At 43.5% G+C, this 13,789-nt stretch overlaps 1 protein-coding gene and 1 long non-coding RNA gene across 7 annotated transcripts in view; one reads left to right on the top strand and one right to left on the bottom strand.

Moving 5' to 3' along the window:
- Window positions 1-2,353, bottom strand: part of Lrrc49 (leucine rich repeat containing 49) — a 113,984-nt gene extending 111,631 nt beyond the window's left edge. For 3 of the 6 annotated variants that reach the window (XM_042281062.2, XM_006971465.4, XM_006971463.4), the window contains exons 1-2: window positions 2,219-2,353; window positions 1,545-1,601 (exon numbers count right to left, since the gene is read on the bottom strand). Coding sequence is in view for 4 of the 6 variants with exons in the window: in XM_006971465.4 (XP_006971527.1) it covers window positions 1,545-1,601; window positions 2,219-2,266 (105 nt within the window). In the remaining 2 variants the exon portion in view is untranslated. Of the gene's footprint in view, window positions 1-1,544; window positions 1,602-1,820; window positions 1,866-2,218 lie in introns of those variants that run through there. The other 3 variants (XM_042281058.2, XM_042281057.2, XM_042281059.1) reach the window with 2 other exon arrangements.
- Window positions 2,354-2,771: 418 nt separating this feature from the next.
- Window positions 2,772-10,793, top strand: LOC143274265 (uncharacterized). The gene is made up of 4 exons (XR_013052768.1): window positions 2,772-3,010; window positions 5,627-5,889; window positions 7,442-7,513; window positions 9,493-10,793. It is a non-coding gene; the product is annotated as an uncharacterized LOC143274265 (long non-coding RNA).
- The last annotated feature ends 2,996 nt before the right edge of the window (window positions 10,794-13,789 follow it).

The following is a 13,789-nucleotide window of genomic DNA, read 5'->3' on the forward strand; positions in this document are numbered from 1 at the left end:
CAGAATCATCTGCTCAATTAAAAACACTGCAAATAATAAAAGCTAACTGGAACTGTTTTTATTTTTAAAATACTTTAAATGTCAAATTTTAACATAATAAAATTGCATATTTAAGAATAATTTTGTCTCTTAATATTTTTAATGTTGCAAATTTTTTTTAAATTAATTTTATAATTAATAATTTTAAAAATATTTTTCATAGGACTGAAAATAATTTTTCATAGGACAGAATGACCTCTTATGTTTAGCCATAAAAATATATCTTCAAAGGCTTATGATGCTTCTCATTCACCCATCCTATAAACACCACATCAGCATTAGCTTCCTATCATCATGAACACTACATGTCTATGCACAAAAAAGTGAATGGTACAAAAAGGTTGGTGAAAACCACAACTCTCCTAAAAGCACTGGACAGTAGAAAAGGACGGACCTGGCAAAGGCAACTAGGAAAGCTATACAAGCAATCCACTATGCCTGATTCTAAGAAGAAGCACCTTTTCCGTCAACTCAGCTCTTATTGGAGATGATCAAATGATGAGACAGGGGAGCCAAACAAGGAAGCTTTTTTGCAACGTTCACATTTTAGAGGCTGTGGCTCCCTTCCATTCACCTTCCTCTGGCCTGGTTTAGTCTCTTCCTGCCGCTGTCTGTAAACCTCTATTTCACAACTTTTTAGGGAACAGTTGAATTGTGATTGTTGAAACTGTGCACGTTGGTTAAAGGGAGAAGTGTATTGTGTATGAATAGCATGGGAGGGTGGGTGAGTATGTGTGAGTGCTGAGGTGAGGCCGGAAAGAAAGAAAAGGTTTTATCTCAAAAAAACAAAGAAAAAGCCAGAAATTCTGGAAGCTTCCAAAATATGACAGGTAATTGGTATGAATGTAGAACGATGGGTTAAGACCACTGCTATTCTTCCACGGGACCCGAGCGTGGGAGCACCCATGACGGGTGTCTTACAACTGCCTGTAATTCCAGCTCCACGGGATCTGACACCTTCCTCTGGCCTCCACAGAGACACAGATACACACACACACACACACACACACACACACACACACACACACACACACACACGATATACTATGAAAACGCTGTAACAATATTTCCACTGCCAAGCCAGTCATTCTTCTCTGATTTGAAATGAAGTATGGACTGAAGCCCTCCTAAAATGTTACATTTTATTCCTCCTGAGACACCACCAGTAGAATGACAGCATCATTTTACCTATGTCTAAGAAATAAAAGCATTTCTCAATTAAACTATGCCATACAACCAATTTTAAGAAATACCTTTGGTAGAAATGTTTACATGTAAGGGGTGGGGAGAGGGGAATTCTTGTAACCAATGGAATGACCTAAGTTGATACAAGAGGGGTGATTTGGCTTTTTGCAAGCAGAAAATAAAATCTACTTTACATCGGACACGAAAATAGATATACTCAATCTCCAGGTCAGAATCTATTGTTAAAACATGCAACTATTTGTGTAGACTAGCTAACAATTTATTTTCAACGTTTAAACACAGATCATCTTAAATCTTACTTTGTTTTTGTCAGGAATTGACGACGTTTGAATAACCAGATGAAGTCCACAGTTCACCTGAAATTAAATCACAACATGTACTCTTAATATATGTAAATATACACATCCCCCCATGGTACAAAGACATCACAGACATCGGAGCACCGTCAAATGCTCCATCATTGTTTGCTTTTCTAGTTAATAACCATTTTCTGAAGATTTGTAAAATAATGTCTAAGAATTAAAAGCTTTCATTGATTTATTTCTCAAGATGTCGGAGGCACCAATTTGACCCACCTTGTACCTCAAGCTTTGGATCCTTGCCATTTCTCTTGCCAATCAATATATCAGTGTTCAAATGAAGGAGGTGGGAGTGTCTAAGAACAGGTTCCTTTCTCAATAGAAAAAAGAAAGAAAGGGGGTGGGAGATAACTAAAGGAATCCCAGTGTTTACCTAGCAGACCAGCTCCACCTTCTGGGGAGCTCAGATCCCGGGCAAGATTTTAAACATCCATCATACCACAGTCAAATACTCTGCGAGTGCTTTGGACTAGCCCCACGAACCCCTAACCTCAATCAGACAATAGCTTGAACAGCCCTGGTCCCAGTTATACAGCCCATCACCTAGGACAAAGACGCCAGTCAGAGAAGACAAGACTACTGGAAAGAGAAAAAAGCAGGAAGGCCCAGCTCACATTGTTTGCAGCCCGGCCAGAAACGGAGCGGTATTTCCCGGGAATCATGGCAGGAGACAGTCCAGGATGTTCGATCCTCCTTCGAGGTAATGCTACAGCTAAGATTCAAAGAGACCAAAAGGGGTCATCTCCCAGGCAACCCGCTCAGGGGTTGCCATAGAAACCACCATTTCCGGTCTGGTCCTCGTCCCAGATCTGCTGGTTGTCCGAGTGGTTAGCCTCGGGGTGTATCTATCAGGCCCGGTGCGTCAGCACTTCCTCGTTCTGGCTTTTTTCCGGGCCGCGTGAAAACAGCGGGAGGATCCGGAGGAGGATAAGACGAGGAAGAGGCTGGACACATCGGTGGCTATGGCAACCGTGACTTCCGGTCCCCTCCTCTTTACGACCCGCCTCAACTCTGCCCGCGGGAAGTTTGATTCCCTTTGCCTGCATCTCCCGGTTTTCCTGGGAGAATCGCTGGGAAGAGCTAGATGAAGATATCCAAGAACCTTCCCATTTGGAACCCCAGTTCGGCACTTCCGCTGAGCCGAGGCCAGAAAGGATACAGCCGGTCGAACCTGGAGACAAACAGCGAAGGAGAAGCCTGCTTCCTTGAGGCCACTGCGGGCAGAGGGACCAAGTGCGCTGGACCTGGAAGACCCTGCCCCTTAGCTCCAAGACTGCCGACCTGTCAAAAAATTACTGAGGAAGGAAACTGTGAAGCTGCTGACTAAAGACTCAGCTTGCTAATAATCCCTTCCCGTACGTAAGCTCATTTGACTGATACTACCTGCCTTCAAGTTCAAGTTCCTGGTGAGCTGAAGTTCTCATCTTGTCCCCACTGCTCAATTTTCTACCCCCAAAAACATGATTACACTTACCTTGCATCTGATTACCACTGCTTGCTCTCTTAAAGACTTCCAAGCCCTCTTTGAGACAATCAGGCTTCTGTCCTATTACCATTACGTGGATTAAACAATGGCTCCATAATTGTGCAGAAGAAATGTTTAGTTCTAAATCTCAGAAAAGTTTGCCAAGAAGTCAAGTGGTCTGGGGCTGATCTCCAAAAGTATATAAATAACCCAAGAAACTAGACATCAAAATAGCAAATAATTCAATTTTAAAAATGGTACATTTTTAAATGTATGGTACATTCTGTTGAGAGAATTCTCAACAGAATCTTAAGTGGTTGAAAGACATTTAAGGAATTGCTCAGCATCCTTAGTCATCAGGGAAATGCAAATCAAAACAACTCTGAGATACCATCTTACACCTGTCAGAATGCCTGAGATCAAAAATACTGATGATAGCTTGTGTTGCAGAGGATGTGAAGTAAGGGGAGCACTCCTCCACTGCTGGTGGGAGTGCAAACTTGTATAACCACTTTGAAAATCAGTATGGAAGTTTCTCAGAAAGTTGGGAATCAATCTACCTGAAGACCCAGCAATACCACTCTTGAGCATATACCCAAAGGATGCTCAAGCATACCACAAGGACATTTACTCAACTATGTTCATAGCAGCATTATTTGTAATAGCCAGAATCTGGAAATCTAAATACCACTCTACCAAAGAATGGATAAAGAAAATGTGGTACGTTTACACAATGGAATATTACTCAGCGGTTTAAAACACACACACACACACACACAATGACATCATGAAATTTTCAGACAAATGGAGGTAACCCAGATCCAGAAAGATAAACATGGTATATACTCACCCATTAGTGGATATTAGATGTAAAGCAAATGATAACCAGGCTACAATCCACAGCCCCAGAAATGCTAGGTAACAAGGAGGACCCTAAGAGGGATGCAGGGATCACCCTGGGAGGGGGAAGTAGAGATGTCTGGGTAAACTGGGGGCAGGGGGTAAGGTAAAGGGGAAGGGATTGGGATGGGGAACATGAGGAATTGGGATGGCCGAGCTTAGGGAGGGATAGAGAGGGAGAGCAATGAAAGAGATATCTTGATAGAGGGAGCCATTATGGGGTTAGGGAGAAACCTGGTACCAGGGAAACTCTCAGGAATCCACAAGGATGACCCCAGTTAAGACTCCTAGCAATAGTGGAGAGGGTGCCTGAACTGGCCTTCTCCTGTAATCACATTGGTGACTACCCTAATTGTCATCAGAGAGTCTTCATCCAGTAACTGATGGAAGCAAATGCAGAGATCCACAGCCAAGCACTGGGCCGAGCTCCAAGAGTCAACTTGAAGAGAGGGAGGGTCCTTAACTGTTCAAGATTATGACGGGGAAACCCACAGAGACAGCTGGCCCGAGCTCATGGGAGTTCATGGACTCTAGACCTATAGCCAGGGAGCCTGCATGGGACTGACCTAAGCCCTCTGCATGTGGGTGATAGTTGTGTAGCTTTATCGTTTGTGGCCCCTAGCAGTGGGACCAAGATCTGTCCCTGGCATATGAGCAGACTTTTTGGAACCTATTCTATGGTGGGATGCCTCGCTCAGCCTTGATGCAGCAGGGAGGAACTTGGTCCTGCCTCAACTTGGTATGCCATGCTTTGTTAACTCCCATGGGAGGCCTTACCCATTCTGAATAGATGGGGAGGAGGTAGAAAGAAGGTGGGAAGAGGGAACAGGATGAGAGGAGGGAGGGGAAACTGTGGTTGGTATGCAAAATAAATTTTAAAAATTAATTAAAAAAGTCAACTGGTCTGTAACTGACATTTGGGCTTTGAACATGAGACATGTGTAGAATAATAGGGCTGAAGGAAACTTTATTTCTCAACTAGTCCAAACCCATTATTTTTACATTAGGAGATTTGTCCAGAAGTGTTAACTTCCTCAAGGGTCTGGAATTCTTATTGTATTCCAATTACCATACCAATATTCTTTCTTCAATACCGAGCTACTTCCCACATCTGGGTGGATGCCTAAGACCCTTTCTTTAGTGATAGTCATGTCAAGGATTACACATCCTTGCATGCTTTTTGTCCTTGCCCTACTACACCTGCTGAGTTTAACAGTCCTTAACTGTTCATACATGTAATATTAACCTTAGATTTTGGTTCCTCTGTATTCCTTTCTCCCAAGACTTTTATCAGCTGTCCCATGAAGTAACTGAAGTTATTCCTCTCCCATTTTCTGGGACCATCAATAAAGTTCTGCATGGCACTTACAAGAATGGACTTGGTGGCCAAGTCCTGGGTTTCAGTTATATCTCTGCCAGTTACTAAGGATGCTCCTTACCTGCCTGTGGGCAGATTCCTCATCTGTAATGTAAGGCTGTTATCACTTCTGTCATAGTCTTTCAAGAGCTGTAGAGTGTTAACTGCTTAAAGCAATGTTTGATGTGCAATACCCATCATGTGAAGCATTGGTTGTAATCACAGTCAACACTTGACCTGTATGTCTTGCTTCTGAAGCCTGTGCTCAGCCTGCCCTCTCTTTGTTGACTCATTTTTCAGACAATGTTATGAATGCCCCATACCCTGAAGCTGGTGGAGACACTACATGTGGAGCTGAAGCACGAAGGAAGGACTGGGACAGCCAAACCAGCACTACGGAGCTGGATAAAACTATGGGAGTTAGTCCATGCTTGTTGCAGCTGAAGCTCAGGGGAATTATCTAATGTGATCGCTGACTGCAATGTTCTCCGAAGTTCAACTGTGAAGGCCCATCTTGGTTGATCTTGGTTTTCAGTTTGACTAGATCTGTAATCAACTAGAATGTAAGCCACTAGGCATGCCTGCAAGAAATTCCCTTAATCAGATCACTTGAAGCAGTAAGAACCCCCGCTTCAATGTGACTGGTACCTTCTGATGGTACCAGGTGAAAGGCTATGGAAGATGGAAACTTTGCTTTCTGCCTGCTTGCCTTTTCTCCTGGCAAGTTCATCTGTCTTGTTGTTGTGTTCCTTCTTTAATATTAGAGAAGGCTTCTTTGGGTTCCCAACCAGCACCTCTCCAGGAATATTCCTGGCCTTCATTGCCAGATTGGGACCGCAGAGACACACAGCCTTGTGGACTGAGCAGCTAGCTGATTCTCGGGCTCTCTGGTGTGAGATGACCGTTGTTGGACTACCAGGACCACATCCTATAAGCCAACCTAGTAAATCACCTTTCAATACATATAGAGAATATCAGTCTGTGCCTTATGGAACCCTGGCTAATGCACCAGCCTTCCTGTTTCTGGCAAACCAACAGCACTCTTCTTTAGAATGGTTCAATAACGGAGCTGGATACTCCTGTAAGTCCCGCTCAGTGGATTTCTCTAGAATAACTGGATCAAACCCAAATGACCCAGTCATCTTCCTATGCAGAGGATCAGCTAGTCGCTGACCACTGAGTTTCCTTGGTGTGTTTCAGAAGGTGCTCAGATAATACCTGTTAAATGAATCATAGAAGCATTCCCTATATTTAAAGTTCTAGATACTTTGGGTCTTCTTGATGAGCTCTGAAGAAGACCCTGTCAATCATACTCATTCCTTTTGTGTGTATGTCCATCCTTTTCTTTTCCCAGCTCCCCTGAAAAGGTTAGAGATGGAGAACTTGGAAAACCGTCCCGTCAGAATGCTTGATTTTGTCAATGAGAAAATGCAGAGAAGTATTTGCCAACACTGACTCAGATGTTTAGTGACAGATAACATCAGAGTCTTCCCTGGCTCACCAACTTAAAGATTTTGTTTATGGCAGGTTGAGAAGCCTCAGCCATTAAAGGCACTTGCCACAAAGCCTGGTGACCTGAGTTCAATCCCCAGGACCCACAAAGTGGATGGAGAACTGACTCCCTCAGCTTGGCCTTTGACTTCCATATGTGTGCCCTGCCATATGTGTGTACACATATAAAAACAGGCAATAACTTAAAAAACACCATTTAACTGCTTCAGGTGACTATCACATATCTTCTACCTGCCCTGCCCTTTGAATGTTTCCTCCTCTTTCCTCCAGGCCGTATTCTCAAGTTTTTTATTATTATTATTATTATTATTATTATTTGATTTTTCCAGACAGGGTTTCTCTGTGTAGCTTTGCGCCTTTCCTGGGACTCACTCTGTATCCCAGGCTAGCCTCGAACTCACAGAGATCCACCTGGCTCTGCCTCCCGAGTGCTGGGATTAAAGGCGTGTGCCACCACCGCCCGGCCTTCAAGTTTATTATTAATTTAAAGGATTTCCTCTGGGGGCAAGGCTTGACGTTCACATGCTACCAAGTCCTGATGTTGTTGTAAATAACTCGGCTACCCAGGTGTTGTCACCCATTCATCTACTTTTTACCACCCAGGTCTTAATACCTGCCCTGGAGAAGAAAGGTGGATCTTCTTTCCTGGTGGAACTAAGAGGGCTGGATTTGCAGGTATTCCAAGGGAATTATCACTGCCTGCTTAGTTTTAGGTCACAAGGATCCCAGACACCTAGGGCATGTTTGGTATTGTCCCATGATGGTATTTGTAGCTATATATTCTCTCTTTTTTTTCAATGCAGGGCTTCTCTGTGTAGCCCTGGCTATCCTAGAACTCCTTCTGTAGATCAAGCTGGTTTTGAACTCAGAGATCCACCTCCCTCTGCCTCCCGAGTGCTGAGATTAAAGGCACGCACCACCACTGCCCAGTTTATATTCCCAATATTATACTTCATTCTGAGATAACTAAAACCAGATCATCCTTAAACAAGTTTTCCTAGCTGGACTAAGTTTCAATCAGGTATGGTTTTAGCTACCACCACCTGGAATAGTGAATTTTTACAGTCAAGGATTGTGTCTTACCAGGGTCCAGCCTCGGCTCAGGTTTAGGTCTTGAGACAGGAAAAGGGTGTTGGCACAAGGAAGAAATCTGACCACCAAGTGGATTGCACTCAAGTGGCCCCAAATAGCTTCAGCCATTTTTATTTACACTGTAGCAGTTTTTCCTACCAGGCTCTCATGAACAGCTTTATTACTGGCTGCTATTTTTGACTTTTAAGAAATACATCATATTTTAAGAAATACATTGTAATCATTATAAAAATAAAAAGCCCCCATTGTTCCCCTTTACACTTCCCCTAATACACCTTCCCACTCCCCACATAGCCTTATCCTAGACACAGAGTTGAGCATTTTTGCAGGCTTCACTAAATATCGAGACAGACACATCCTGCTCTGCAGCTGGCAGCTACTGAGGTTACAGAAGTAAAAAGTAATAGATGTGGGCACAATGCTTTAAGGACAATATTCAAACCTAGACAATTATTTCATGTCTGTAAGATATCCTTTTCCACAAGAGGTCCCATGTCTCAATCTCTCTGTGAAAGGCACACTTTGATAAGGCACTCTTGTCCACTCTCACTGTACCATACTTCACCAATACAAGCTCCTGTGTATGGTAAAGATGGATCTACCCACCCCAAATTTACATTGAATTTTTTCCCATTGGATTATTCCAGATCCTGCCAGTGATTCTATGCTTGGTGTCCAGGGAACTTACTCTCAACAGTTGGCACTATGTGTATTCCTGAGGCTTTCTCCCAAGTCCGTGTATGCATGCCCTGCTCTTCTTTCCAGAACTGTGAGACATGGTTAATGTTCCAGGTCTTGTTTTCTCATATGTACCTAACTATCTCCATTGAGTCAGAAAAGTCCCCAGGATTAGGAATTGTAGTTAGTAATTCCAGATAAGAGATTTGAGAAGCATCAGCCCCCTGCTGAAGCTTAAGGGAAAGTATTAGAAAAAGAGCAGAATTTCCCAGGAAAAAGACAGCTGTCGTGTGTGACTGACAAAGTAAAACTAAAAGCCACCCAAAGAATCAACAATATAATGAGAGAAAAAAAAGGGCCTGCAAACCACACAAATTTTGCAAATTCCTACGCTGTCCCATGGTCTACTGGTCCTTGCCAATTGAGAATCCATTTCCATGAGTGCCTTGCCCCGAGGAAACCCACTGGACAGGTCATAGGCTGATCTGAGACTAGGCAGCTCCCGACAGTGTCTCTGGTATTTCTATCTTTTCTTTACTGTCCATGGCCATGCTGCACTACCTACTTGATGGATCGCATAAAAGGCCAACAATTATGGCATTCCTGTCTGGCGGCAAAATCGGTTTCTCCATTTCTTGACTTTAGTTGGCCTTGTGACTTACTCTGACCAATCAGCAAAGGCAACTCATGCTGAGATTTGAAAAGTACCTTAGCAATGGAGTTGCCCTTTGATGTGTTCCTGACCCCAAGATTACCAGGAAAACTGCCCCATACTGAGAATGAGAAAGCCATATAGAGAAACAACTGGCTCCTTCAAAGAGTAATTCAACTGTCCCTGTGTGAATGAGGACACCGCAGGTCACCGAGCCTCTTCTTACATACAGGGTGACGGACACAAGTAAAGCCAGCAGACCACTGAGCCTGCCAAGACAGACTGCACTCCTCAACCCAGGAGATTGTGAGATGAATCAACAGTGTGCTGTAAGCCATAAAGTTGTATCATTTGTTATGCAGCAAACACTACCTGATATACTCGTGGTCTATCAGACTTCCTTAAAAAAGGAAAAAATCAATTACCGCTTTCCTCTGCCCTCCCCTCATCATAGCCCCCATCTTCCTAATTTGGTCAGTAATTCTGAGTGTATATGGTGTTTTACTTGATGCAACAGTAGGCTAGAGTTGTTGAATAAAATTGGGTCAATTAGGGGGCTGGAGAGATGTCTCAGAAGATAAAAGCACGTGCTCTTGCAGGGGTCCCAGGTTTGGTTCCCTGGACCCAAGTCCAGTGGCTCACAAATGCCTAGGCCCTACCAGCATCTGAACATACAGACAAGCAGGCACATATACATACACCCAAATAAAAGTAAATAAATAAAATTTTAAAATTGCAGATTGTAAACTTAGATCCAACTTGATAAGACGTGTGGAAGCCTGCATATTTTCTCTCATGGGCTTTGGAATCTCTGGAAGAAAAAATGTCTCCAGTTCTCTCTGTGTTCTGCAATTTTAGCTCCAAATCACTTTCCCCAGTGGACACAACAGCTGTCTTAGATCTGCTTAATGAGCCTCACTGGTTTAAATTTCCTCTTTTATTAAAAAATACCAGTAATTTTCTCCTTCTTGACAAGCTTCCTTTTAGAACATGTAAACTTTTGAAGAGCCTAAATTACATCACTACTTTATCTCCAACACCATTCCAGGCTTCCAGATCATGGTTTCAGATTCCCCGATTGGATGTCTTGTTGGAAGTTACTTCCAAACACTCATTCCTTAAGCTCATGTCTCCACACTCATTATGAACATTTTTTTTATTTCTTCCATAAACTGAGGATAAAACAGAAACCTGGTTAAAAAAAAAAAAACAGTCCTTGCCTTCAAAGATCATCCAACATATTGAAAAAGTATAAACATTAATTTCTGCCATTTTCAAGTTAATATTTGATCCCTGGTAGAAAAAGGAGGATTGCTCTGGTTGGTATGATGACCCTGAGAGGGATAAGAAGAACCTCCCAGGCCTGTTCCTAACATTCCCATCATGAGTACATCACAGTTTGAGCCACACAGCTCCACAGCAACTTGGAAGGTCACAAAACTGGGAAGTAACTGCACAGCGTACCTGCAGGTCTCTACAAATGATAAAGCACAGTTGGGCTGGCGGGGTGTCGCAGTAGAGGTTGATGACAAATTGTGGGTTGCTGTGCAGCAGCCCCTCCTAATCCCATTGGCCCATGACTCATCCATTCCAGTCTTCAGGCCTATAAATCACCAGGGAGAGCCATGCTCCGTATCCTTCATTCTGCACTGGTCATTTCATTCTGCTGTTGGAATCATCTTAGCCCAGGACAGGAAAGGAATTCTGCTTTGACATTTTTCTGAATTTCAAATAAACAGTCTCCCTGAGATTTTTGTACCAAACTGAAACTGGGTGTGAGAAATAGGAGTGTCTGTGGAGGGGCTGGGGGCCCAGAAGGAGATTCCCCTGTAAATATGTTTGTTTTGATGGGTTTTTTTGGGTTTTTTTTTTTGTTGTTGTTTTGTTGTTTTTTTTTTTTTGTTTTTTTTTTTGTTTTTTGCTTCAATTTGCTACTGCGATTTTAGTCACACTTTCTTGGTAACAAAAGAAGTAAAAACACAAGGAGAGTAAGAACAAAGTTATATAAATGATCAGTCCCCTGCTACTTTGGGACTAATCACAAGGAAGAGGAGCCCACCCCCAATTAGCTCAAGGCTAGAAGACAACTCACTGGAAGCATAAAAGATCAGAGCTGCAATGGTTTTATACGTGCGGCCCTTCCCATCCTGCTTTGCGTGGAAGGTTTGATAGTGCTTTTGTGGGTGTGGCATGGGTTTGCTGCTCAGTTAGTGAGCCTGTATTGTACACTGTACACTGACCATGTGGCTGACCAAGCTACAGTCCTCCGCAGCCTCCTCTCCTGGTGCTGGCCTAAGATGCTCACACATCCTGCATCTATGTGTATACGCACCACACATACTTAAGCACAACTGTGCCTAAACACAGTTGGGGTGCTTACCACTACAAATTACAAGAGCCACTTGGTTGGGTGTCTGTACAGCATCCAGTCACGTACCAACTGGAAGGGTGAGCTCCTTTCACATGCAGCCTCTTTGGGTAGGCTATTACGGGTGGGAGACATTATTTCAGGAGATGATGTATGAAAGAAATGGTTAGCATTTAAAGTGAAAATATGCTACCATCCAGAAACCATGGAGCTAACATTTCAGTGTGTTCTTTAGCTGATAGGCTGTAAGGAACAGAAGGAGGTGTAGAAGGTATAGTTAATATATCTTACAGGTAACTCTGTATATCTTAGGCTTTTCTTTTGTGTGTGTGCATGTGTGTGTGCACAGTTGCACATGTGTGCACATGCCCATAAAGGATAGAAAACACCCTTCCCATGTTGTTTCTCAGGTGCCATCCACCTTTTTCTGTTTGAGGCAGGTCTCTCATTGGCCTGGATCTTGCCAAGCAGACTGGACAGGCAGGTGGTGAGCCCTGTGGATCCACGTGATCCTGTCTCCACGACACTGGGCTTACAAGCACACATCACCACAAAACCTGGCTTTTTCTTTGAAGACTTATTTTAATTTTGAATTATGTCTATGTGAGGTAGGGGTGAATTGTGCACATGCTGCAGTGCCCGGGGAGACCAGAAGAGGGTGTCAGATCCCTGAGCGTTGGAGTTAAAGGACCTAGTGAGCCACTCCATGTCCATGTCTGTGCTGGATAACAAAGTCAGTGCCCTGGCAGAGCAGTAGGAACCTTTAACCACAGAGTCATCTCTCAGCCCCATGCCTGGCTTTTTTTTTTTTTAATGGGTTCTGGGAATGGACCTCAAATCCTCCTGTTTGAAAGGCAAGTGCTTTGGTACCTGGGTCATCTCCCCAGCCTGTCCTGGGCTCTCCACTGAGTAAAATACCACCAGCTTTTTATCTAGTCATTAAAATCTTTCCCCAAGTACTTTGCTGGTGGCATAATATTCCACTATGGAGGGTTACTGTAATTCATGGACTGTTGCATCCGCGTATGATGTCCATATGTCTAGCATTCTGTGCTTTAAGGAGCAGTGTGATGCAATGTAAAGGCAGTGGGGTCTCCTTCAGAAGGTCTGAGCCATAACCCAGGCGACTCAATTGTAGTGTTGCAAACTGACATATAACGACCAATTACCTTAATATTGCTTATTATTGCTGTATCTTTCATTTCTGGTTTTTTTTTTTCTAAGAGATACCTACACTTGAGATTTATTCAATGGTGTTGATACTTATTTACTGACTTTTTTTTTAACTACCAAGTTGGTATACTCACATCTGCAATGGTGAAGAAGGGTCATTGTAATTCCAACTCTTACCCATTTGGAAAAGCAAAGCACAGGACAACACATTATGACACAGGGGAGGTTTTGCCAGTCAGATTCAATGATTTGATTGTCCCAAGTTTAAAGTGATTCTTAACACATGGTCCCCAGACTCGTAACATCAGCATCACCTGGGATCTTGGTAGAAAAACAGATTCATCAAGTTCTTAGACTTACTGAATCTGAGACTCAGAATGAGAGCCAGGATCTGAGTGTGTGTGTGTGTGCGCGCGCGCGCGCGCGCGCGCGACCCTCCCCACCCCCGCGTACTGATTCAGCTGGAGTGACTGAGCCAGAATCTCGTCTGACTCGGCCTTCCCGTGTTCTGCCATTACTAGCCTTTGTAACCACACCCAGATTTCATTTCGGTGCTGAGGATCAAGCTCAGATCCTTATTCTTTTAAGGCAAGCACTTTGCTGACTGAGCCATCTTGCCAGGCACAGGATCTGAGTTTTAAGAGGGCTTCTGGATCACATTCAAGTTTGAGAAGAACCAGTTGAAGGAATGAAGAGTCCTGGCCAAGCCCTCAGAAGTGTTTGCCACTTGCCTTTAAATACCTACATTCCATTTTCTGGGCCCTGTCCATTTATCAGGGGTGGTGTGATGTGACTTAGAGACAATGAGTTCTCGTTGAGAAGTACTGCATTGCTGCCCTGGGAGATTCCCTAGTGGGTATGACCAAACACACGTGATAATGAGTCTAATACTGTTGTCTCTTATGGTCAGGGTGGAAATGTCTCTGTATCATTTAGCCCAAATGTGACACTGGAAGGAAATTTTCAGCTAAGTTACACCAGATGTTTC

This window comes from Peromyscus maniculatus, chromosome 7, assembly GCF_049852395.1.
Source record: "Peromyscus maniculatus bairdii isolate BWxNUB_F1_BW_parent chromosome 7, HU_Pman_BW_mat_3.1, whole genome shotgun sequence".
Taxonomy (NCBI): domain Eukaryota; kingdom Metazoa; phylum Chordata; class Mammalia; order Rodentia; family Cricetidae; genus Peromyscus; species Peromyscus maniculatus.